This window comes from Nerophis ophidion, linkage group LG15 (assembly GCF_033978795.1).
Source record: "Nerophis ophidion isolate RoL-2023_Sa linkage group LG15, RoL_Noph_v1.0, whole genome shotgun sequence".
NCBI lineage: Eukaryota > Metazoa > Chordata > Actinopteri > Syngnathiformes > Syngnathidae > Nerophis > Nerophis ophidion.
In genome coordinates, this window is record NC_084625.1 from 5,259,113 (window position 1) to 5,282,070 (window position 22,958).

Consider the following 22,958-nt stretch of genomic DNA (forward strand, 5'->3'; position numbering starts at 1 on the left):
TTTGTTGTTGTGGTTTGGCGGTGACATCACTTCCGGTTAGCCAGCACGCTAGCCTGCCGCTAATAACAATAACGTCTGTTGTCGTCAAAACAAGATTTTATTGTTTTTTTTTAGCTTCGTCTGGTTATTAAATGAACAAATGTAAACTCACACATGTCATACGTGATGTTTGTACTTTAAACTGATGGCGTTGTGCGCTTAAAGCAGCAAGGTGCAGGATGGAAGTTTTGACTTTAAGGAGGTAAGCTGCAACTTCTACACAACTTGCGCACGAAATAACAATAAAGCAATATTTTAATACGGGAAAGTTACATTCACATCGTTCTGTCGAGTCTTGCGGAGCAGTCCAACTTAGTTATAAGTGTGTCACGATGAAAACAACAAAAATATCCATCCATCTTCTGCTTATCCGAGGTCGGATCGCGGGGGCAGCAGCCTAAGCAGGGAAGCCCAGACTTCCCTCTCCCCAGCCACTTCGTCTAGCTCAGGGGTGTCAAACATACAGAGGTGGGTAGTAACGCTTTACATCTACTTGAGTAACTTTTGGGATAAATTGTACTTCTAAGAGTAGTTTTTATGCAACATACTTTTACTTTTACTTGAGTATATTTATAGAGAAGAAACGCTACTTTTACTCCGCTCCAGGGCTTCACGGTGGCAGAGGGGTTTGATTGATTGATTGATACTTTTATTAGTAGATTGCACAGTACAGTACATATTCCGTACAATTGACCACTAAATGGTAACACCCGAATAAGTTTTTCAACTTGTTTAAGTCGGGGTCCACGTTAATCAATTCATGGTTAGTGCGTCTGCCTCACAATACGAAGGTCCTGCAGTCCTGGGTTCAAATCCAGGTTTGGGATCTTTCTGTGTGGAGTTTGCATGTTCTCCCCGTGAATGCGTGGGTTCCCTCCAGGTACTCCGGCTTCCTCCCACCTCCAAAGACATGCACCTGGGGATAGGTTGATTGGCAACACTAAAAATTGACCCTAGTGTGTGAATGTGAGTGTGAATGTTGTCTGTCTATCTGTGTTGGCCCTGCGATGAGGTGGCGACTTGTCCAGGGTGTACCCCGCCTTCCGCCCGATTGTAGCTGAGATAGGCGCCAGCGCCCCCCGTGACCCCAAAAGGGAATAAGCGGTAGAAAATGGATGGATGGATGGCATTTATCTACATTCAGCTCGCTACTCGCTACTTTTTTTTTTTATCGATCTATTGATGTTTGTTTTGGTTTTTCAAAGCAGGATCTATGCATGCCTGCGTTTCGCCAATCACATGCAGTCACTGGTGATGTTGGACCAATCAAACAGAGCCAGGCGGTCACATGACCGTCACACACGTAAAACCCGATTTAAGCAAGTTGAAAAACTTATTGGGGTGTTAGCATTTAGTGGTCAATTGTACGGAATATGTACTGTACTGTGCACTCTACTAATAAAAGTATCAATCAATCAATCAAAAGTGTGAAGGAAAAAAAGACACTTTTTATTTCAACCATACTTCCCGTGAAAAGCCTAAAGGCTGATCGCACACTTCCTGTCTTCACAATAAAAGTGCCGCTCAATCGCGCCTGCGCTAACAAAATAAGAGTCTCCGAAAGCCGGCGCCAACAAACTAGCAAGCTACGGAGTTTGGCGCCAATGTATTTCTTGTAAAGTGTATAAAAACGAATATGGAAGCTGGACTAATAAGAAGCCAAAAACCAACGATTTTCATGTGGTATTAGACAGAAAAGAGGAACTTTTTTTTCTCCTCCATTTGAAAACGTGGACGTTACAGCACTATACTGTCTGCACTATATAGTTATTTTTTTTAATGTAGCGTTATTTAATATATATTATTGTTTTCGTTGCTTAAGAGATATTCCTGGGTCTGAATTTGCTCGTTGCTATTTTTATGTTTATGTGCATTATTTGTTGCCGTAATCTTTAAACAGGTTACTCGTCAGTTACTCAGTACTTGAGTAGTTTTTTCACATCATACTTTTTACTTTTACTCAAGTAAATATTTGGGTGACTACTCCTTACTTTTACTTGAGTAATATATCTCTAAAGTAACAGTACTCTTTCTTGTGTACAATTTCTGGCTACTCTACCCACCTCTGCAAACATACGGCCTGTGGGCCGGATCAGGCCCGCCAACAGGTTTTATCCGGCCCGCCTGATGAGCTTGCCAAGTATTAAAATGAGTTGCATTTTTTTTTTTTTAAATGAAAGAAACTGCTGTTCTAAATCTGTCCACTGGATGTCACAATAGCAATTCTGTTAGGACCAGCAAGAGGTACAAAGTAAAGCGTGGAAACTTAAAACCTGCCGTCTTGTGTCTTCCGCTTCAAACACATCATTATTTGGCACCTTTTGCTCCCCAATAATGTCTTTGTCTGGGTTTTAAGAATAGAAAGTAGTATCTTGTGTACTCGGATATTCAAATTTTACCTTGAAAATAATTTTTTGTCTTGAAAATCAACTTTTACCATTGCAAGATGCCTCTTTCTCGTCCTTTTTTCATAATAATAACATTAATAATAATAATAGATGGGTAAAACTCTTTTCTATACACCCAAAACGTTGCGGGATATCAGCTCAATTAGACGTGGCACATGGACCAAATCGGTGAAATAAGGTGTTCGAGGATTACCGCCACGACAGGCGCCAACTAAGGTATGAAAATATAGAGAAAAATTAACCCTTTTGAATAGTTTTACCTCCGACTGCGATTTAAAGTTTAATCCTGGCTTTGTAGATAAACAGAGACCACGTCTAAACTCATTGTGTTTTTGAAACTGCACCAATTTCTTTAGAATTTTCAACAAACTTGAAGTGTTTTTTCCAGAGGATTATTTGTGATTTTTACGTTTTCACAATGTGCTTGTTCTATTTTTGGCCCGAGTAAATCACCCGGAGTTGTCTTTATTTTGGAGTTATCATGCCATGATTTTACCATTTCGGCCCACTTGGTAGTGGATTTTCCTCCATGTGGCCCCTGAGCTAAAAGGAGTTTGACACCCCTGGTCTAGCTCCTCCCGGGGATCCCGAGGCGTTCCCAGGCCAGCCGAGAGACATAGTCTAACAAACAAAAATAATGTGTTGATATTTTACGCAGAGTAGCTGCCAAAAGTTGGCACATATTTGACCATTCTTTTCTATTCTTCTCTTTCAATGTTGACTTCCTGACAAATGTCACTTTATTTCCTTTTTTTTATTTTTTTTTTACTTTTTTGTATTCTAAAATGTCAGATTGAACAATTTTTTTGCAGATTAGAATTTACAGTTTAAAATATTTTTAATAAAATATAATTGTTACAATATATATATATATAAATATACATATATATATTGTATTCCTAAAATGTCAGATTTAACAATCTTATTTTTGCAGATTAAAATCTACACTTTACATTTTTTTAATGTATATATTTATTTATCTTTTTAAACTTTTTTTGTATTCCTAAAATGTCAGATTCAACATTTTTTTGCAGAATAAAATTTACTCTTACATTTTTTTAAATAAAATATCGTTGTTATGATATAATGTTTATGTGTATTTATTTTTTGTAAATTTTTTGTCTTCCTAAAATGTTAGATTTAACAATTTTTTTTGCAGGTTAAAATCTACACTTGAAAAAATGTTAATAAAATATATTTGTTATATGTGAAGTGAAGTGAATTATATTTATATAGCGCTTTTTCTCTAGTGACTTTACATAGTGAAACCCAATATCTAAGTTACCATACATACATACATATATATATATATATATAATTTTCATAACTTTTTTTGTATTCCTAAAATGTCAGATTTAACCATATTTTGCAGAATAAAATGTACACCTTTAAATTTTTTTTATAAAATATATTTGTTATGATATAATGTTATATATATGTGTGTATATATATATATATATATATATATATATATATATATATATATATATAAAGATAACAATTGTATTTTATTTATATATATTATATATATATATATATATATATTAATATTTTTTGTATTCCTAAAATGTCAGATTCAACAACTTTTTTGCAGATTAAAATCTACACTTTTAAAAATGTTCAAATCTAATTGTTATGATATAATGTTTATGTATATATATTTTTTTGTTCTACCTTTTTTTGTATTCCTACAATTTCATATTTAAAAAAACATTGTGGATTAAAATAGTTTTTATTGAATAAATGTAATTTAAAACAATTTGTAAATTTTCTATGTATTTATTTTAGAGCTGCAATTTTTTAAACATTTTGTCTTCAGAGTTAATAATTTGAGTGTTAAAGATGGCAGCATGGTTGTTTGCTGCGATGGTGGACCACACTTATTTCCTACCTGCGCAGGTGGAGAGTTGTTGCCGGACCATGTCCCTGATCCTGTTCGTTTTGGTGGTCCGGGTCAGAGACGGACTCCCTCTGTCGGCGTCCACGGACTTCGAGCACAATGTTGAGCTCCAGGAGAGGAAGCAGCAGCTGAGGACCATCAGCAGGACTCTGGCCGCCTTCCCAGAGAGGACTAGTATGAAAGGCCAGGAGCTGGACATCCAGTAAGGACTTTGGGGGTCCACCTGTGTGTCTTTGTGTGGACTGAACACCTACATGTCACCTGTGTGTCACCTGTGTGTCTTTGTGTGGACTGAACACCTACATGTCACCTGTGTGTCTTTGTGTTGACTGAACACCTGCATGTCACTTGTGTGTCACCTGTGTGTCTTTGTGTGGACTGAACACCTGTGTGTCACCTGTGTGTCTTTGTGTTGACTGAACACCTGCGTGTCACCTGTGTGTCTTTGTGTTGACTGAACACCTGCATGTCACTTGTGTGTCACCTGTGTGTCTTTGTGTGGACTGAACACCTGTGTGTCACCTGTGTGTCTTTGTGTTGACTGAACACCTGCGTGTCACCTGTGTGTCTTTGTGTTGACTGAACACCTGCGTGTCACCTGTGTGTCTTTATGGGGACTGAACACCTGCGTGTCACCTGTGTGTCTTTGTGTTTACTAACCACCTGTGTGTCACCTGTGTTGTCTTTGTGTGGACTGAACACTTGTGTGTCACCTGTGTGTCTTTGTGTGGACTGAACACCTGTGTGTCTTTGTGTGTACTGAACACCTGCGTGTCACCTGTGTGTCTTTGTGTGGACTGAACACCTGTGTGTCACCTGTGTGTCTTTGTGTGGACTGAACACCTGTGTGTCTTTGTGTGGACTGAACACCTGTGTGTCACTTGTGTGTCTTTGTGTGGACTGAACACCTGTGTGTCTTTTGTGTGTCTTTGTGTGGACTGAACACCTGCGTGTCACCTGTGTGTCACCTGTGTGTCACCTGTGTGTCTTTGTGTGGACTGAACACCTGTGTGTCTTTTGTGTGTCTTTGTGTGGACTGAACACCTGCGTGTCACCTGTGTGTCACCTGTGTGTCACCTGTGTTGTCTTTGTGTGGACTGAACACTTGTGTGTCACCTGTGTGTCTTTGTGTGGACTGAACACCTGCGTGTCACCTGTGTGTCACCTGTGTGTCACCTGTGTTGTCTTTGTGTGGACTGAACACTTGTGTGTCACCTGTGTGTCTTTGTGTGGACTGAACACCTGTGTGTCTTTGTGGGGACTGAACACCTGCGTGTCACCTGTGTGTCTTTGTGTGGACTGAACACCTGTGTGTCACCTGTGTGTCTTTGTGTGGACTGAACACCTGCGTGTCACCTGTGTGTCTTTGTGTGGACTGAACACCTGTGTGTCTTTGTGTGGACTGAACACCTGTGTGTCACCTGTGTGTCTTTGTGTGGACTGAACACCTGTGTGTCTTTTGTGTGTCTTTGTGTGGACTGAACACCTGCGTGTCACCTGTGTGTCACCTGTGTGTCACCTGTGTGTCTTTGTGTGGACTGAACACCTGCGTGTCACCTGTGTGTCTTTGTGTGGACTGAACACCTGTGTGTCTTTGTGTGGACTGAACACCTGTGTGTCACCTGTGTGTCTTTGTGTGGACTGAACACCTGCGTGTCACCTGTGTGTCTTTGTGTGGACTGAACACCTGCGTGTCACCTGTGTGTCTTTGTGTGGACTGAACACCTGTGTGTCTTTTGTGTGTCTTTGTGTGGACTGAACACCTGCGTGTCACCTGTGTGTCACCTGTGTGTCACCTGTGTGTCTTTGTGTGGACTGAACACCTGTGTGTCACCTGTGTGTCTTTGTGTGGACTGAACACCTGTGTGTCACCTGTGTGTCTTTGTGTGGACTGAACACCTGCGTGTCACCTGTGTGTCTTTGTGTGGACTGAACACCTGTGTGTCACCTGTGTGTCTTTGTGTGGACTAAACACCTGTGTGTCTTTGTGTGAACTGAACACCTGTGTGTCACCTGTGTGTCTTTGTGTGGCCTGAACACCAACACCTGTGTGTCTTTGTGTGGACTGAACACCTGTGTGTCTTTGTGTGGACTGAACACCTTTGTGTCTTTGTGTGGACTGAACACCTGCGTGTCACCTGTGTGTCTTTGTGTGGACTGAACACCTGTGTGTCACCTGTGTGTCTTTGTGTGGACTGAACACCTGTGTGTCTTTGTGTGGACTGAACACCTGTGTGTCTTTGTGTGGACTGAACACCTGTGTGTCTTTGTGTGGACTGAACACCTGTGTGTCACCTGTGTGTCTTTGTGTGGACTGAACACCTGTGTGTCTTTTGTGTGTCTTTGTGTGGACTGAACACCTGCGTGTCACCTGTGTGTCACCTGTGTGTCTTTGTGTGGACTGAACACCTGCGTGTCACCTGTGTGTCTTTGTGTGGACTGAACACCTGTGTGTCTTTGTGTGGACTGAACACCTGTGTGTCACCTGTGTGTCTTTGTGTGGACTGAACACCTGCGTGTCACCTGTGTGTCTTTGTGTGGACTGAACACCTGCGTGTCACCTGTGTGTCTTTGTGTGGACTGAACACCTGTGTGTCTTTTGTGTGTCTTTGTGTGGACTGAACACCTGCGTGTCACCTGTGTGTCACCTGTGTGTCACCTGTGTGTCTTTGTGTGGACTGAACACCTGTGTGTCACCTGTGTGTCTTTGTGTGGACTGAACACCTGTGTGTCACCTGTGTGTCTTTGTGTGGACTGAACACCTGCGTGTCACCTGTGTGTCTTTGTGTGGACTGAACACCTGTGTGTCACCTGTGTGTCTTTGTGTGGACTAAACACCTGTGTGTCTTTGTGTGAACTGAACACCTGTGTGTCACCTGTGTGTCTTTGTGTGGCCTGAACACCAACACCTGTGTGTCTTTGTGTGGACTGAACACCTGTGTGTCTTTGTGTGGACTGAACACCTTTGTGTCTTTGTGTGGACTGAACACCTGCGTGTCACCTGTGTGTCTTTGTGTGGACTGAACACCTGTGTGTCACCTGTGTGTCTTTGTGTGGACTGAACACCTTTGTGTCTTTGTGTGGACTGAACACCTGTGTGTCTTTGTGTGGACTGAACACCTGTGTGTCTTTGTGTGGACTGAACACCTGTGTGTCTTTGTGTGGACTGAACACCTGTGTGTCTTTGTGTGGACTGAACACCTGCGTGTCACCTGTGTGTCTTTGTGTGGACTGAACACCTGTGTGTCTTTGTGTGGACTGAACACCTGTGTGTCACCTGTGTGTCTTTGTGTGGACTGAACACCTGCGTGTCACCTGTGTGTCTTTGTGTGGACTAAACACCTGTGTGTCTTTGTGTGAACTGAACACCTGTGTGTCACCTGTGTGTCTTTGTGTGGCCTGAACACCAACACCTGTGTGTCTTTGTGTGGACTGAACACCTGTGTGTCTTTGTGTGGACTGAACACCTGTGTGTCTTTGTGTGGACTGAACACCTGTGTGTCTTTGTGTGGACTGAACACCTATGTGTCACCTGTGTGTCTTTGTGTGGACTGAACACCTGTGTGTCTTTGTGTGGACTGAACACCTATGTGTCACCTGTGTGTCTTTGTGTGGACTGAACACCTGTGTGTCACCTGTGTGTCTTTGTGTGGACTGAACACCTGTGTGTCTTTGTGTGGACTGAACACCTGTGTGTCACCTGTGTGTCTTTGTGTGGACTGAACACCTGCGTGTCACCTGTGTGTCTTTGTGTGGACTAAACACCTGTGTGTCTTTGTGTGAACTGAACACCTGTGTGTCACCTGTGTGTCTTTGTGTGGCCTGAACACCAACACCTGTGTGTCTTTGTGTGGACTGAACACCTGTGTGTCTTTGTGTGGACTGAACACCTATGTGTCACCTGTGTGTCTTTGTGTGGCCTGAACACCTGTGTGTCACCTGTGTGTCTTTGTGTGGACTGAACACCTGTGTGTCTTTGTGTGGACTGAACACCTGTGTGTCTTTGTGTGGACTGAACACCTATGTGTCACCTGTGTGTCTTTGTGTGGCCTGAACACCTGTGTGTCACCTGTGTGTCTTTGTGTGGACTGAACACCTGTGTGTCTTTGTGTGGACTGAACACCTGTGTGTCACCTGTGTGTCTTTGTGTGGACTGAACACCTGCGTGTCACCTGTGTGTCTTTGTGTGGACTAAACACCTGTGTGTCTTTGTGTGAACTGAACACCTGTGTGTCACCTGTGTGTCTTTGTGTGGCCTGAACACCAACACCTGTGTGTCTTTGTGTGGACTGAACACCTGTGTGTCTTTGTGTGGACTGAACACCTATGTGTCACCTGTGTGTCTTTGTGTGGCCTGAACACCTGTGTGTCACCTGTGTGTCTTTGTGTGGACTGAACACCTGTGTGTCTTTGTGCTGACTGACCACCTGTGTGTCACCTGTGTGTGTTTGTGCTGACTGACCACCTGTGTGTCACCTGTGCAGCCTGCTGTCGTGGGAGGGCGTGTCCTACATGAGTGTGTGTCACTGCAGCATGTCCCTCGCCAAGGTCTTTTGCTTCCTGGAAGATCTTCGCTGGGAGTTCTCAGCCTGCTACAAACCAAACCTGGTCGCCTTGGCAACCAGACCGTATCCCTTCCTACACTTTGGTGGGTTGCGCAACACCTCAAGCATTTGCTCGTTTATTTCCAGTTGAAATGGAAGTTGACTATGGATGATTCCTCACAGCTTGTAATAGTTTGAATATAATCATGATAATTAGTGGTGCTGGATAAAAGGATTCACATCTGAATCCTGATTCTTATTTATGGATTCAGGATTTTCAAAAATCACTTAAAAAAACATTTTTTAGGCGTGTGTTCAGTATACAGTATGTCATGTATGCAGTATGTCAAGTATACAGTATGCAGTTTGTCAAGTATACAGTATAAAGTAAATGATGTATACCGTATATCATGTAAGCAGTATATCATTGTGGAGGGGGGCGTGGCCTGCGGGCCTGCAGCGGAAGGGGGTGTGCCAGGACTGGCCTCGAAGTCAGCGACAGGTGATTAGATAACACGGCCCACCTGGGCCATCTACACACCTGTCGCTGACTTCGAGGCCGGTCCTGGCACACCCTCTTCCGCTGCAAGCCCGCAGGCCACACCCCCTCCCTCCATAATCATGTCTACATCATTATTCCCCACCTGTGTTCCAGACGACATCATCCAGAAGCTGAAGCAGCAATACGAGCAAAAAGGCGGTCCCGCTCTGCAGGTCACTCTGACCGAGGTCCAGGAGGACTTGAGGCTCCGCCCACCACAGATCGTCTCCCTGGAGGAGGTGGCGCTCACCAACGGTGCAGCAAACGGACACGCGGAGCAACTTCAATCTTCTGGTAGCACACGCATGACGCATCATGACGTCATCGTCCTATGCACCATGACGTCATCGTCCTATGCACCATGACGTCATCGTCCTATGCACCATGACGTCATCGTCCTATGCACCATGACGTCATCGTCCTATGCACCATGACGTCATCGTCCTATGCACCATGACGTCATCGTCCTATGCACCATGACGTCATCGTCCTATGCAACATGACGTCATCGTCCTATGCAACATGACGTCATCGTCCTACTATTGCGTCATTCCTGTCCTCTAGGCCAGTGCACCAAACTGGAAGCAGTGACGGCGCCCGGCATCCTCGCGCTGGTCCTCAACATCATGTGTGCGTCTTTGAACCTCATCCGCGCCGTGCACCTCTTAGAACACACATTCCAGGTATTAGCCAGTGCCCTACCTTACACCTTTTTTCTATACGCGTTCCAAGCATTAGCCAGTGCCCTCTTTACACCTTTGTGTTCTATACACATTCCAGGTATTAGCCAGTGCCCTCTTTACACCTTTGTGTTCTATACGCGTTCCAAGCATTAGCCAGTGCCCTCCTTACACCTTTGTGTTCTATACGCGTTCCAAGCATTAGCCAGTGCCCTCCTTACACCTTTGTGTTCTATACGCGTTCCAGGTATTAGCCAGTGCCCTCCTTACACCTTTGTGTTCTATACGCGGTCCAAGCATTAGCCAGTGCCCTCCTTACACCTTTGTGTCCTATACACATTCCAGGTATTAGCCAGTGCCCTCCTTACACCTTTGTGTCCTATACACATTCCAGGTATTAGCCAGTGCCCTCCTTACACCTTTGTGTTCTATACACATTCCAGGTATTAGCCAGTGCCCTCCTTACACCTTTGTGTTCTATACACATTCCAGGCATTAGCCATCCCCCTCATTACCACTTTGCATACTATACACATTCCAGGCATTAGCCAACCCCCTCCTTACCACTTTGTGTACTATACACTTTCCAGGCATTAGCCAGCCCCTTAATTACAACTTTGCATACTATACCCCATCCAGATGTGCGTTCCAGGCAATAGTCTACAACGTCACCTTTGTGTACTGTACACATTCCAGGCATTAGCCAGCACCTTCCTGTAACCTTTCGAGCACTGTACACATTCCAGACATTAGCCAGCACCCTCCTTAGACATTTGCATACTATATGCATTCCAGGCATTAGTCAGCACCCTCTTTACACCTTTGCAGACTATTCACATTCCAGACATTAGCCAACACTTTCCTTACACCTTTGCATACTATATGCATTCCAGGCATTAGCCAGCATCCTCCTTAGACCTTTGCATACTATATGCATTCCAGACATTAGCCAGCACCCTCCTTAGACCTTTGCATACGATTCACATTCCCGACATTAGCCAACACTTTCCTTACACCTTTGCATACTATATGCATTCCAGGCATTAGCCAGCATCCTCCTTAGACCTTTGCATACTATATGCATTCCAGGCATTAGCCAGCATCCTCCTTAGACCTTTGCATACTATATGCATTCCAGGCATTAGCCAGCATCCTCCTTAGACCTTTGCATACTATATGCATTCCAGGCATTAGCCAGCATCCTCCTTACACCTTTGCATACTATATGCATTCCAGACATTAGCCAGCACCCTCCTTAGACCTTTGCATACGATTCACATTCCCGACATTAGCCAACACTTTCCTTACACCTTTGCATACTATATGCATTCCAGGCATTAGCCAGCATCCTCCTTAGACCTTTGCATACTATATGCATTCCAGGCATTAGCCAGCATCCTCCTTACACCTTTGCATACTATATGCATTCCAGGCATTAGCCAGCATCCTCCTTACACCTTTGCATACTATATGCATTCCAGACATTAGCCAGCACCCTCCTTAGACCTTTGCATACGATTCACATTCCCGACATTAGCCAACACTTTCCTTACACCTTTGCATACTATATGCATTCCAGGCATTAGCCAGCATCCTCCTTAGACCTTTGCATACTATATGCATTCCAGGCATTAGCCAGCATCCTCCTTAGACCTTTGCATACTATACACATTCCAGGCATTACCCAGCACCCTTTGTAACCGCTGTACTAATGCGATGGGACTTTTGTCCTCACGCAGGACGACCAGGACAACGTTTGGAACGTGGCGGCCTTCCTGCTGGCGTTCGTGTGCGGCGCGGTCCAGGTGAGTCTCATTGATGTCATAAAAACGGCCGACAATCAATCAATCAATGCCGACATGTTTTCCTGGTCCAGTGTCACCTGTACCTCTTCCATTCCCGCCACAAGACGGCGAAGAGCGCGGTGCTGCTGAGCGCGGTGGTGGCCTGCAACCTCTTCCTGCTGGGCCTGAGGAACGCCTGGCAGGTGGCGTTCCACGTGGGCGTGGCCTCGCTGGCCACCGTCCTCATCGCCACGCGCAGAGTCCGCCGAGACCGCAGCCACGACTGCGGCGTGTGACCTCCGACCTCCAGCGTCGGAGGCATCAGACGTGATGGATTGCTAGGGACGGGACTAATTCCTGACGTGGACAGACTGCATCAGCAGGGGGCGCTGTGGCTCAAACTACGCCTAAATGTTCTTCATCTGGGACAAAAAGGCAAATCTGGCTTGTTTTGCTTTATCTTCTAAGATATTCAAACGTATTTTCGGTTCAGGGCAATTTTTTTTTTTTTAATGTAATTTAATAATTTTAGAAGTAAAGAAAAAAGCAAGGTAATAACAAGTGAGTGATATTTATTTACTTGCTACTTCAGGGTCAGAATATTTAATATAAAAGAAATATTTACTTTTCTAGCTGCTTCCTATGATCACATGGTCGTGATCTTATTCATTATTGAAGGATTTTTTGCTCTTGCCGTCCTTTTCTTGGCAGCTTTTTGCTGAAATGGCAATATTTTTGATACGACAGAGACTTTCTTACAAGGCCGTCAAATATTGGATGAAATGGACTTTATTTCATTATTTAAATGGACCTTCATTGGGAGAAAGAAAAAAAGTTTTGATATTTTACAATTTTCATGGGGAGCTATTTCTCCCAGATTTAGCTGGGATAGGGACAAGCGGTAGCAAATGGATGGATTGACGGGCTTTTAACATGAATCACAGTAACTGCCAAATACGGGTTGTTGTTTATTTAATTATGTTCTGCTAACGCACATTTTGATCAATAAATGGTCTTTTCTTATCCCACATTTTTCTGTTTCATTGGAATTTTGAAGAGGAAATTATTTTAAATTAGCTCAGTAATAAAATATTCATTGTCATCCCCCTTTTGCAAAGTGTTATTTTCAGATTGGCCACCAGAGGGCACTGTTAGACAGCAATATGCCGCTAACTGTGATCTTTCACCAAGGAAGTCAATGACATGTTTTGTCCACCAGAGGGCGCTGTTACACAGCAATGCGCCACTGAAGTGAATGACACGTGATTATTTCGTGTCCACGCTTAACAAAGCACAGATTTAAATCGAAAGGCAAATCAATATGATTTTTGTACTAATCAGTCGCGATAACACAAATAAAACAGCTTAAAATAAAATCTCGATGGCAAATTCGATCTTTGAAAGGGAAATTATATTTTTAAATAGCTATAGCAGATCATGGTTGGAATAAAATTGATGGCGAATGCTGATGTAGGTTTCAGATTGTCCACCAGAGGGCACTGTGTCGCTAACATCATTTTCACATAGCGGAAGTGAACGACACGTGATTATTTCGTGTCCACTTTCAACAATGCGCAGATTTAAATCGAAAGGGAAATCCTATTTGTACAAATTAGTTGCAATAACACTAATAAAACAGTTTAAAATAAAATCTCGATAGTAAATTCGATCTTTTAAAGGAAATCTATATTTTTAAATAGCTATAACAGATCATCGTTGAAAAAAACTTGATGTCGAAATGTTGCAGTTTTAAGATGATCCACCAGAGGGCGCTGTTTGACTGCCACTGCATTGTTGGCCGTTGTTATTTTTATCAATTCACACTTTCAGTGTAAATGATTTGAAAATATTCAGGATCTAATCCGAAGTAGCTGAGGTGAAAGGTCAAATCGCCCAAAATACAAAAACATAAAACAAATGTGAAAATGAAATGTTTAATAATAGTTAAATAACTAATAATGCCACAAATATTTGCTTACAAATATACGTTTTTCCTGTTCTTCTGCATGCTTTTCGACCGATGTAGCAGGTAAGAGGCGGAGCTAAAAAAAAAAAAAAAGTGGCATCCAAGCGCAGGAGCGTAACAGGAAGTGGACTAGCGGTCATGTGACCTGCGCCTCCAGGTGTGCTCGTGGAAAGTAAGGTGGACGTTACAGACAAAATAGCCGCCGTGTAATAAGTACAGTACTTAGAGTATAAACACTTTGTAGGACCCGACATTTACGAGTTGTCAGAGTAGTTTTAATGCAACGTACTTCAGTATCTTTGAGGATATTTTTGACGTTTTCACCAGCAATTATGGAGATGAATAATTCAAATCTTTTGGCCACCACAGTAAAATATTTTCAGCATTAAAAGCGCTATAACGCCATCTTTTGGACGAGTTTGCCCACTGCAGGTGCCGCATTGCCCTTCTGTTGAGACGGAGCTATTAACCAGAAGTATAAGTGCCTTTCTGCATTTTTAGCCATCCATAGCGTTCCTACTCATATGGATTCTTCATTCATCACCCCGACAAACATTTGTACGTTTTACAATATAACTAAAACAATTCTTTCTTACTAAACCGTCCCAGGTGTGACGTCTGTAGGAGTGTTTTTGTGCATATTTGTACGTATTGAAACTATCGTCATTAGCATTGGCTAATATGCTAACATGTTTACGACTTGTCCGTGTTACTTTTATTAACGCACAATGGCATTCTTTTTGACGACATCTACGGGCGAATGTATTTCAATTTAAAGCTTCGAGCCGGAAGTACAAATCCCATTCTGTCTTCTAACTGTTCGTAGCGTTTCTACTCATATGCTTTTTTCATTCATCGCTCCGAGCAACGTTTGTAAGTTTTACAATATTACTAAAACAATTCTTACTTATTAAACCATCCCGGGTGTGATGTCTGTAGGAATGTTTTCGTGCATTTGTATATGCTATCGTATTGAAACTATTGTCATTAGCATTGGCTAACATGCTAACATGTTTACGACATGTCTGTGTTACTATTATTAACGCACAATGGCATTCTTTTGGACGCCATCTACGGGCGAATGTATTTAAATTTAAAGCTTTGAACTGGAAGTACAAGTGCTATTCTATTCCGTCTTCTAACTGTCCATAGCGTTTCTACTCATTCTTCATTTATCGCTCCAATCAACCTTTATAAGTTTTACAATGTAACTAAAACAATTCATGCTCACGGAAACTGTCTGTAGGATTGTTTTCGTGCATATTTGTACGTATTGAAACTATCGTCATTAGCATTGGCTAATATGCTGATATGTTTACGACTTGTCTGTGTTACTATTATTAACCCACAATGGCGTACTTTTGGACGCCATCTACGGGTGAATGTATTTAAATTTAAAGCTTCGAACCGGAAGTACAAGTGCTATTCTATTCCGTCTTCTAACTGTCCATAGCGTTTCTACTCATTCTTCATTTATCGCTCCAATCAACCTTTATAAGTTTTACAATGTAAGTAAAAGAATTCATACTCATGGAAACTGTCTGTAGGAGTGTTTTCGTGCATAGTTGTACGTATTGAAACTATCGTCATTAGCATTGGCTAATATGCTAACATGTTTACGACTTGTCTGTGTTACTATTATGAACCCACAATGGCATTTTTGTGGACGCCATCTACGGGCGAATGTATTTAAATTTAAAGCTTCGGACTGGAAGTACAAGTGCTATTCTATTCCGTCTTCTTCCGTCCATAGCGTTTTTACTCGTTCTCCATTTATCGCTCCAATCAACCTTTGTAAATTTTACAATATAACTAAAACAATTCTTACTTACGAAAGCGTCCTATGTGTGACGTCTGTAGGAATGTTTTCATGGATTTTTTTCTGTGCTATTGTAATGTAATCAAGTTAGCATTGTTAGCATTATTCAATATGCTAACACGTTTATGAGGATCTGCGTAAGTATAATCAACTTACAATTTTTTGTATTGTTTCAATTTCACAAATTCCTCAGTAAATTCCCCAAAACGTCATCATGGAGTTATTGAGTCTATTTAGCTTGCATCCATGACGATGACTTCTGTTTTGTTTGCTCAGCCGTTTTACTGCCCTGTCACAGACACCGTTTGGAAACCATGACACTGTGTAAATAAACATTTATGTGTAAATAACTCATTCAAAATGTATATATCTTTGTCTTATAGGCTAATATATGGGAAAATGTGCACTCGTTCTAAAATTGAGTGGGTGTGGCTTGTGTAACGGTGCACTCTATAGTCCGGCAATGTGCTAAAAGTACGACACTGGAAGTTGACAAGTGTAAAGCCACACGGGTGAAAGTGAGGCCATTAGACCAAAATATGTTACACAACATAAACGTGATCAATTACTGGAGCCGCAAACAATGGCCGCTCGTTGAAACGCTCCATCAGTCTGACTTTGAACAAGGCTGCCGATGATGTCATCACATCCGACATCCTGTCATTGTGCTAATGTGCTTGTTTACGCTAGCGTGAAGCGCGGCGCGTTGCAAATTAATCACAGCTCCACGTCTCCCGCAATTTTTCCCCTGGCAAAGTGCGCGTCTACATCCATCACGGCCGGGCGGTGCGTTCAAGTGCCCGTGAAAGCGCCGCCGAGCGAAGTCTGCATTGTGTGATCGCCAGCAATCCATCTCCAGGAAACAGCACAAAAGTACTGCGATACATTTTGAAGTATTACCGATTCACGGCAAGCGTTGGAAACAATAAAACCATTTGGGCTACGAGCTCCTTGAAGCGAGGACAGGACACGAGAAGGTTATTTTCCTGCCATTTTTACTCTGAAAAAAGCACATTTAAAGTGTGTGAGTGGTGAATACACAAAGTACACTTAGAGCTCTTCAACAACTTTACCACGAGGAGCCGTAATAATTATTTACATTAATACTAGTCACAACACGTACTGTACACACTGGACACAGGAAAAACGCCACAAGTTGTTTCTCTGCTGGGTTGTCATGGAAACAATCAACAATCAATGAAAAAAAATCAATAAACGAAAATGAAGTTTTGCCGTCATCGATCACTTGTCCCGCTTTATCATTTGTCCGTGTTTATTCAATAACAAACATGCGAGAGCGGAGTGGACCCTCCTGTCGGTTGTCCCTGCCCAGCTGCACGCAAACTAACAAATATTTCATATTTCAGCTACAGACAGCACTCAAACAGAATGGGAAACAAGGACGCATTCAAACGGAATAGGACCAAACAACACTCAAATGGAATGGGATGCAAACAAAAGACGCACTCAAACGGAATAGCAAACAAAGAAAAGACACACTCAAACCGGATGGAAAACGAACAAAAGACAGCACTCAAGTGGAATGGAAAACAAACAAAAACGGACTCAAATCGGATGGAAAACAAAGAAGAGACACACTCAAACCTTATGGAAAAAAAACAAAAGATAGCACTCAAATGGAATGGGAAACAAACAAAAGACGCACTCAAACCGGGTGGGAAACGAACAAAAGACTGCACTCAAACAGAACAGCAAAAAAAGAAGAGACACACTCAAACCGGATGGAAAACGAACAAAAGATAGCACTCAAATGCAATTGGAAACAAACAAAAGACGCACTCAAATGGAACAGCAAACAAAGAAGAGACACACTCAAACCTTATGGAAAAAAAACAAAAGATAGCACTCAAATGGAATGGGAAACAAACAAAAGACGCACTCAAACCGGGTGGGAAACGAACAAAAGACTGCACTCAAACAGAACAGCAAAAAAAGAAGAGACACACTCAAACCGGATGGAAAACGAACAAAAGATAGCACTCAAATGCAATTGGAAACAAACAAAAGACGCACTCAAATGGAACAGCAAACAAAGAAGAGACACACTCAAGCCTTATGGAAAAAAAACCAAAAGATAGCACTCAAATGGAATGGGAAACGAACAAAAAACGCACTCAAACGGAATGGGAAACAAACAAAAGACACACTCAAACCGGGTGGGAAACGAACAAAAGACTGCACTCAAACGGAACAGCAAAAAAAGAAGAGAGACACCCAAACTGGAAGGCAAACAGACAAACGATAGCACTCAAATGGAATGGGAAACAAACAAAAGAAGCATTCAAACGGAACAGCAAACTAAGGAGAGACACACTCAAACCGGATGGAAACGAACAAAAAAATAGCACTCAAATGCAATGGGAAACAAACAAAAGACGCACTCAAACGGAATAGAAAACAAAGAAGAGACACACTCAAACCGGATGGAAAACGAACAAAAAGATAGCACTCAAATGGAATGGGAAACAAATAAAAGACTCACTCAAACGAAATGGGAAACAAACAAAAGACGCACTCAAAAAGGATGGAAAACGAACAAAAGATAGCACTCAAATGGAATGGGAAACAAATAAAAGACTCACTCAAACGAAATGGGAAACAAACAAAAGACGCACTCAAACGGAATGGGAAACAAACAAAAGACGCACTCAAAAGGAACAGAAAACATATAAGAGACACACTCAAACCGGATGGAAAACGGACAAAAGATAGCACTCAAATGGAATGGGAAACAAACATAAGACGCACTGAAACGGAATAGCAAACAAAGAAAAGACACACTCAAATGGAACAGCAAACAAAGAAGAGACACACTCAAACCTTATGGAAAAAAAAACAAAAGATAGCACTCAAATGGAATGGGAAACGAACAAAAAACGCACTCAAACGGAATGGGAAACAAACAAAAGACACACTCAAACCGGGTGGGAAACGAACAAAAGACTGCACTCAAACGGAACAGCAAAAAAAGAAGAGACACACTCAAACCGGATGGAAAACGAACAAAAAGATAGCACTCAAATGGAATGGGAAACAAATAAAAGACGCACTCAAATGGAATGGGAAACAAACAAAAGACGCACTCAAAAGGAACAGAAAACATATAAGAGACACACTCAAACCGGATGGAAAACGGACAAAAGATAGCACTCAAATGGAATGGGAAACAAACATAAGACGCACTGAAACGGAATAGCAAACAAAGAAAAGACACACTCAAACCGGATGGAAAACGATCAAAAGACAGCACTCAAATGGAATGGGAAACAAACAAAAGACGCACTCAAATGGAATAGCAAACAAACAAAAGACACACTCAAACCGGATGGAAAACGAACAAAAGACAGCACTCAAGTGGAATGGAAAACAAACAAAAACGGACTCAAATCGGATGGAAAACGAACAAAAGACAGCACTCAAACGGAATAGGAAACAGGGACGCATTCATATGGAATAGTAAACAAACAAAAGACAACACTCAAACGGCATGGGAAACAAAGGAAAGACGCACTCAAACGGAACAGCAAACAAAGAAGAGACACACTCAAACCGGTTGGAAAACGAACAAAAGATAGCACTCAAATGGAATGGGAAACAAATAAGAGACGCACTCAAACGGAATGGGAAACAAACAAAAACGGACTCAAATCGGATGGAAAACGAACAAAAGACAGCACTCAAATGCAATGGGAAACAAATAAAAGACGCACTCAAACGGAATGGGAAACAAACAAAAGACGCACTCAAAAGGAACAGAAAATATATAGGAGACACACTCAAACCGGATGGAAAACGGACAAAAGATAGCACTCAAATGGAATGGGAAACAAACAAAAGACGCACTCAAACGGAATGGAAAACAAACAAAAGACACACTCAAACGGAATAGCAAACAAAGAAGAGACACACTCAAACCGGATGGAAAACGAACAAAAGACAGCACTCAAATGGAATGGGAAACAAATAAAAGACGCACTCAAACGGAATGGGAAACAAACAAAAGACGCACTCAAAAGGAACAGAAAATATATAAGAGACACACTCAAACCGGATGGAAAACGGACAAAAGATAGCACTCAAATGGAATGGGAAACAAACAAAAGACGCACTCAAACGGAATGGGAAACAAACAAAGGACACACTCAAACGGAATAGCAAACAAAGAAGAGACACACTCAAACCGGATGGAAAACGAACAAAAAACAGCACTCAAATGGAATGGGAAACAAACAAAAGACACACTCAAACGGAACAGCAAACAAAGAAGAGACACACTCAAACCGGATGGAAACGAACAAAAAAATAGCACTCAAATGGAATGGGAAACAAATAAAAGACGCACTCAAACGAAACAGAAAACAAACAAAAAGATAGCACTCAAACGGAATGGGAAACAAACAAAAGACGCACTCAAAAGGAACAGCAAACATATAAGAGACACACTCAAACCGGATGGAAAACGGACAAAAGATAGCACTCAAATGGAATGGGAAACAAACAAAAGACACACTCAAAACCGGGTGGGAAACGAACAAAAGACTGCACTCAAATGGAATGGGAAACAAGGACGCATTCATACGGTATGGGAAACAAAGAAAAGACGCACTCAAACGGAACAGCAAACAAAGAAGAGACACACTCAAACCGGAAGGAAAACGAACAAAAGATAGCACTCAAACGGAATGGGAAACAAACAAAAGACACACTCAAACGGAATGGGAAACAAACAAAAGACGAACTTAAACGGAACAGCAAACAAAGAAGAGACACACCCAAACCGGATGGAAAACGAACAAAAGATAGCACTCAAATGGAATGGGAAACAAACAAAAGACACACTCAAACTGAATGGGACAAAAACAAAAGGTGCACTGAAACAGAATGGGAAACAAACCAAAGAAAAACTCATAGGGTATGGGAAACAAACAAAAGACACACTCATAGGGCATGGGAAACAAAGAAAGGACTCACTCAAACTAGATGGAAAACGAACAAAAGACAGCACTCAAATGGAATGGGAAACAAACAAAAGACACACTCAAATGGAATGGGAAACAAACAAAAGACACACTCAAACCGGATGGAAAACGAACAAAAGATAGCACTCAAATGGAATGGGAAACAAACAAAAGACAGCACTCAAACGGAATGGGAAACCAAGAAAAGACGCACTCAAACGGAATGGGGAAACAAGGACGCATTCATATGGATTGATTGACTTTGGACATTCAAAAGGAGAAAGCTTTGAGTGACGGACGGACTAATAATAATATCAACGATAACACTAACAGTATTAATAATAACATTAATAATAATAATATTGATGATTATTAAAGGTGGGACATGCCTTGTTGTTTCATTAACATTAATAATAGTTATAACAATAATATAATGATGATGAAAATTTGCGGTGAGACATGTGTTGGTGATATAATAATAACATTAATAATACTAATAATGTTGATAATTAATGCTGAGAAATGTGTTGGTGATGTAATAATATTAATATAATAATGATGATAATTAAAGGGAGGACATTAGTTGGTGATATAAAAATATTATTAATAATAATGATGATGATAATTATATGTGGGAAATGTGTTGGTGATTTTAATAATATTAATATTAATATTGATAATAATTACAGGCAGGACATGTGTTGGTGATATAATAATAATGTTAATAATGATGGTAATTAGAGGCGGAAAATGTGTTGGTGATATAATTATATTAATAATAACAACAATGATGATAATTAGTGGCAGGACATTTGTTGTTAAATGAATTTTTATATAAATATCATTAATAATTAGAGGCGGGACATGTGTTGGTTATATAATTTTAATAAACATATTATTAATAATAATATCAATATTATTAATAATTAAAGGCGGGACATATGTTGGTGATATAATAATATTAATATACATATTATTAATAATTCCAGGCAGGACATATGTTGGTGATATAATATTAATAATGATGATAATTAGAGGCGGGACATGTGTTGATATAATAACGATATTAATATAAATATTATTGGTAAATGGCTTATATTTGTATATCACTTTTCTACCTTCAAGATCCTCAAAGCGCTTTGACACTACTTCCACATTCAGCCATTCACACACACATTCACTTGCTCACTCACTGATGGCGGGAGCTGCCATGCGAGGTCCAAACCACGTGTCTTGCTCAAGGACACAACGGACGTGAGGAGGTTGGTAGAAGCTGGGGCTCGAACCAGGAACCCTTTAAGCCACTCAGCCCATACTAACTAGAGGCGGGACATGTGCTGGTGATTGGAGGAGGAGGCGCGCCTGCTCTTGGGGCTGCAGCGTGTCAGCAGGCTGATCTGTGTGCTGAAGTTGCTGCTGGGCTGCTGGGACTTGCTGTCGGCCGTCACGTGACGCTGAAGGTGCCAGCGTCGCCACTTCCTCCTCAGCTCACCTTGCACCTGCGCCACAACAGAGCAGCATCACGTCAGAGCAGCTAACACTGGGTCCAAACATGACGCTAACACTGCGTCCAAACAAGACGCCACCACTGCGTCCAAACATGACGCTAACACTGCGTCCAAACAAGACGCCACCACTGCGTCCAAACATGACGCTAACACTGCGTCCAAACATGACGCTAACACTGCGTCCAAACAAGACGCTAACACTGCGTCCAAACATGACGCCAACACTGCGTCCAAACATGACGCCACCACTGCGTCCAAACATGACGCCAACACTGCGTCCAAACATGACGCCACCACTGCGTCCAAACATGACGCCACCACTGCGTCCAAACATGACACCACCACTGTGTCCAAACAAGACGCCACCACTGCGTCCAAACAAGACGCCACCACTGCGTCCAAACATGACGCCACCACTGCGTCCAAACATGACGCCACCACTGCGTCCAAACATGACGCCACCACTGCGTCCAAACATGACGCCACCACTGCGTCCAAACATGACGCCACCACTGCGTCCAAACATGACGCCACCACTGCGTCCAAACATGACGCCAACACTGCGTCCAAACATGACGCCAACACTGCGTCCAAACATGACGCCACCACTGCGTCCAAACATGACGCCAACACTGCGTCCAAACAAGATGCCACCACTGCGTCCAAACATGACGCCACCACTGCGTCCAAACATGACGCCACCACTGCGTCCAAACATGACGCCACCACTGCGTCCAAACATGACGCCACCACTGCGTCCAAACATGACGCCACCACTGCGTCCAAACAA

At 42.2% G+C, this 22,958-nt stretch overlaps 2 protein-coding genes across 11 annotated transcripts in view; one reads left to right on the top strand and one right to left on the bottom strand.

The window, feature by feature from the left end:
* The first annotated feature begins 24 nt into the window (after nt 1-24).
* Nucleotides 25-12,397, top strand: sec22c (SEC22 homolog C, vesicle trafficking protein). 2 transcript variants are annotated; one of them, XM_061922433.1, is made up of 7 exons: nt 25-241; nt 4,347-4,549; nt 8,832-8,995; nt 9,547-9,726; nt 9,997-10,115; nt 11,852-11,917; nt 11,989-12,397. In XM_061922433.1, the coding sequence occupies exons 2-7, from the start codon at nt 4,368-4,370 to the stop codon at nt 12,190-12,192; spliced, it is 915 nt and encodes a 304-aa protein (XP_061778417.1). In that variant the 5' UTR covers nt 25-241; nt 4,347-4,367; the 3' UTR covers nt 12,193-12,397. The 2 variants fall into 2 exon arrangements, with proteins under 2 accessions (XP_061778417.1, XP_061778418.1); XM_061922434.1 differs by lacking the exon at nt 25-241 and adding an exon at nt 378-507.
* A 4,262-nt stretch (nt 12,398-16,659) lies between these two features.
* Nucleotides 16,660-22,958, bottom strand: part of vipr1b (vasoactive intestinal peptide receptor 1b) — a 183,731-nt gene continuing 177,432 nt past the window's right edge. For 8 of the 9 annotated variants that reach the window (XM_061921300.1, XM_061921298.1, XM_061921296.1 and 5 more), the window contains one exon: nt 16,660-22,159. In XM_061921300.1, coding sequence (XP_061777284.1) covers nt 21,980-22,159 — 180 coding nt within the window. In that variant the 3' untranslated portion in view covers nt 16,660-21,979. The remainder of the gene's footprint in view (nt 22,160-22,958) is intronic. The other variant, XR_009809757.1, reaches the window with a different exon arrangement.

Coding starts and splice junctions, on each gene's coding strand:
- sec22c (XM_061922433.1), top strand. CDS start 4,368: ATGTCCCTGATCCTGTTCGTTTTGGTGGTCCGGGTCAGAGACGGACTC. Junction 8,996..9,546: donor GTATCCCTTCCTACACTTTG/GTGGGTTGCGCA, acceptor CCTGTGTTCCAG/ACGACATCATCCAGAAGCTG. Junction 10,116..11,851: donor TCTTAGAACACACATTCCAG/GTATTAGCCAGT, acceptor GTCCTCACGCAG/GACGACCAGGACAACGTTTG.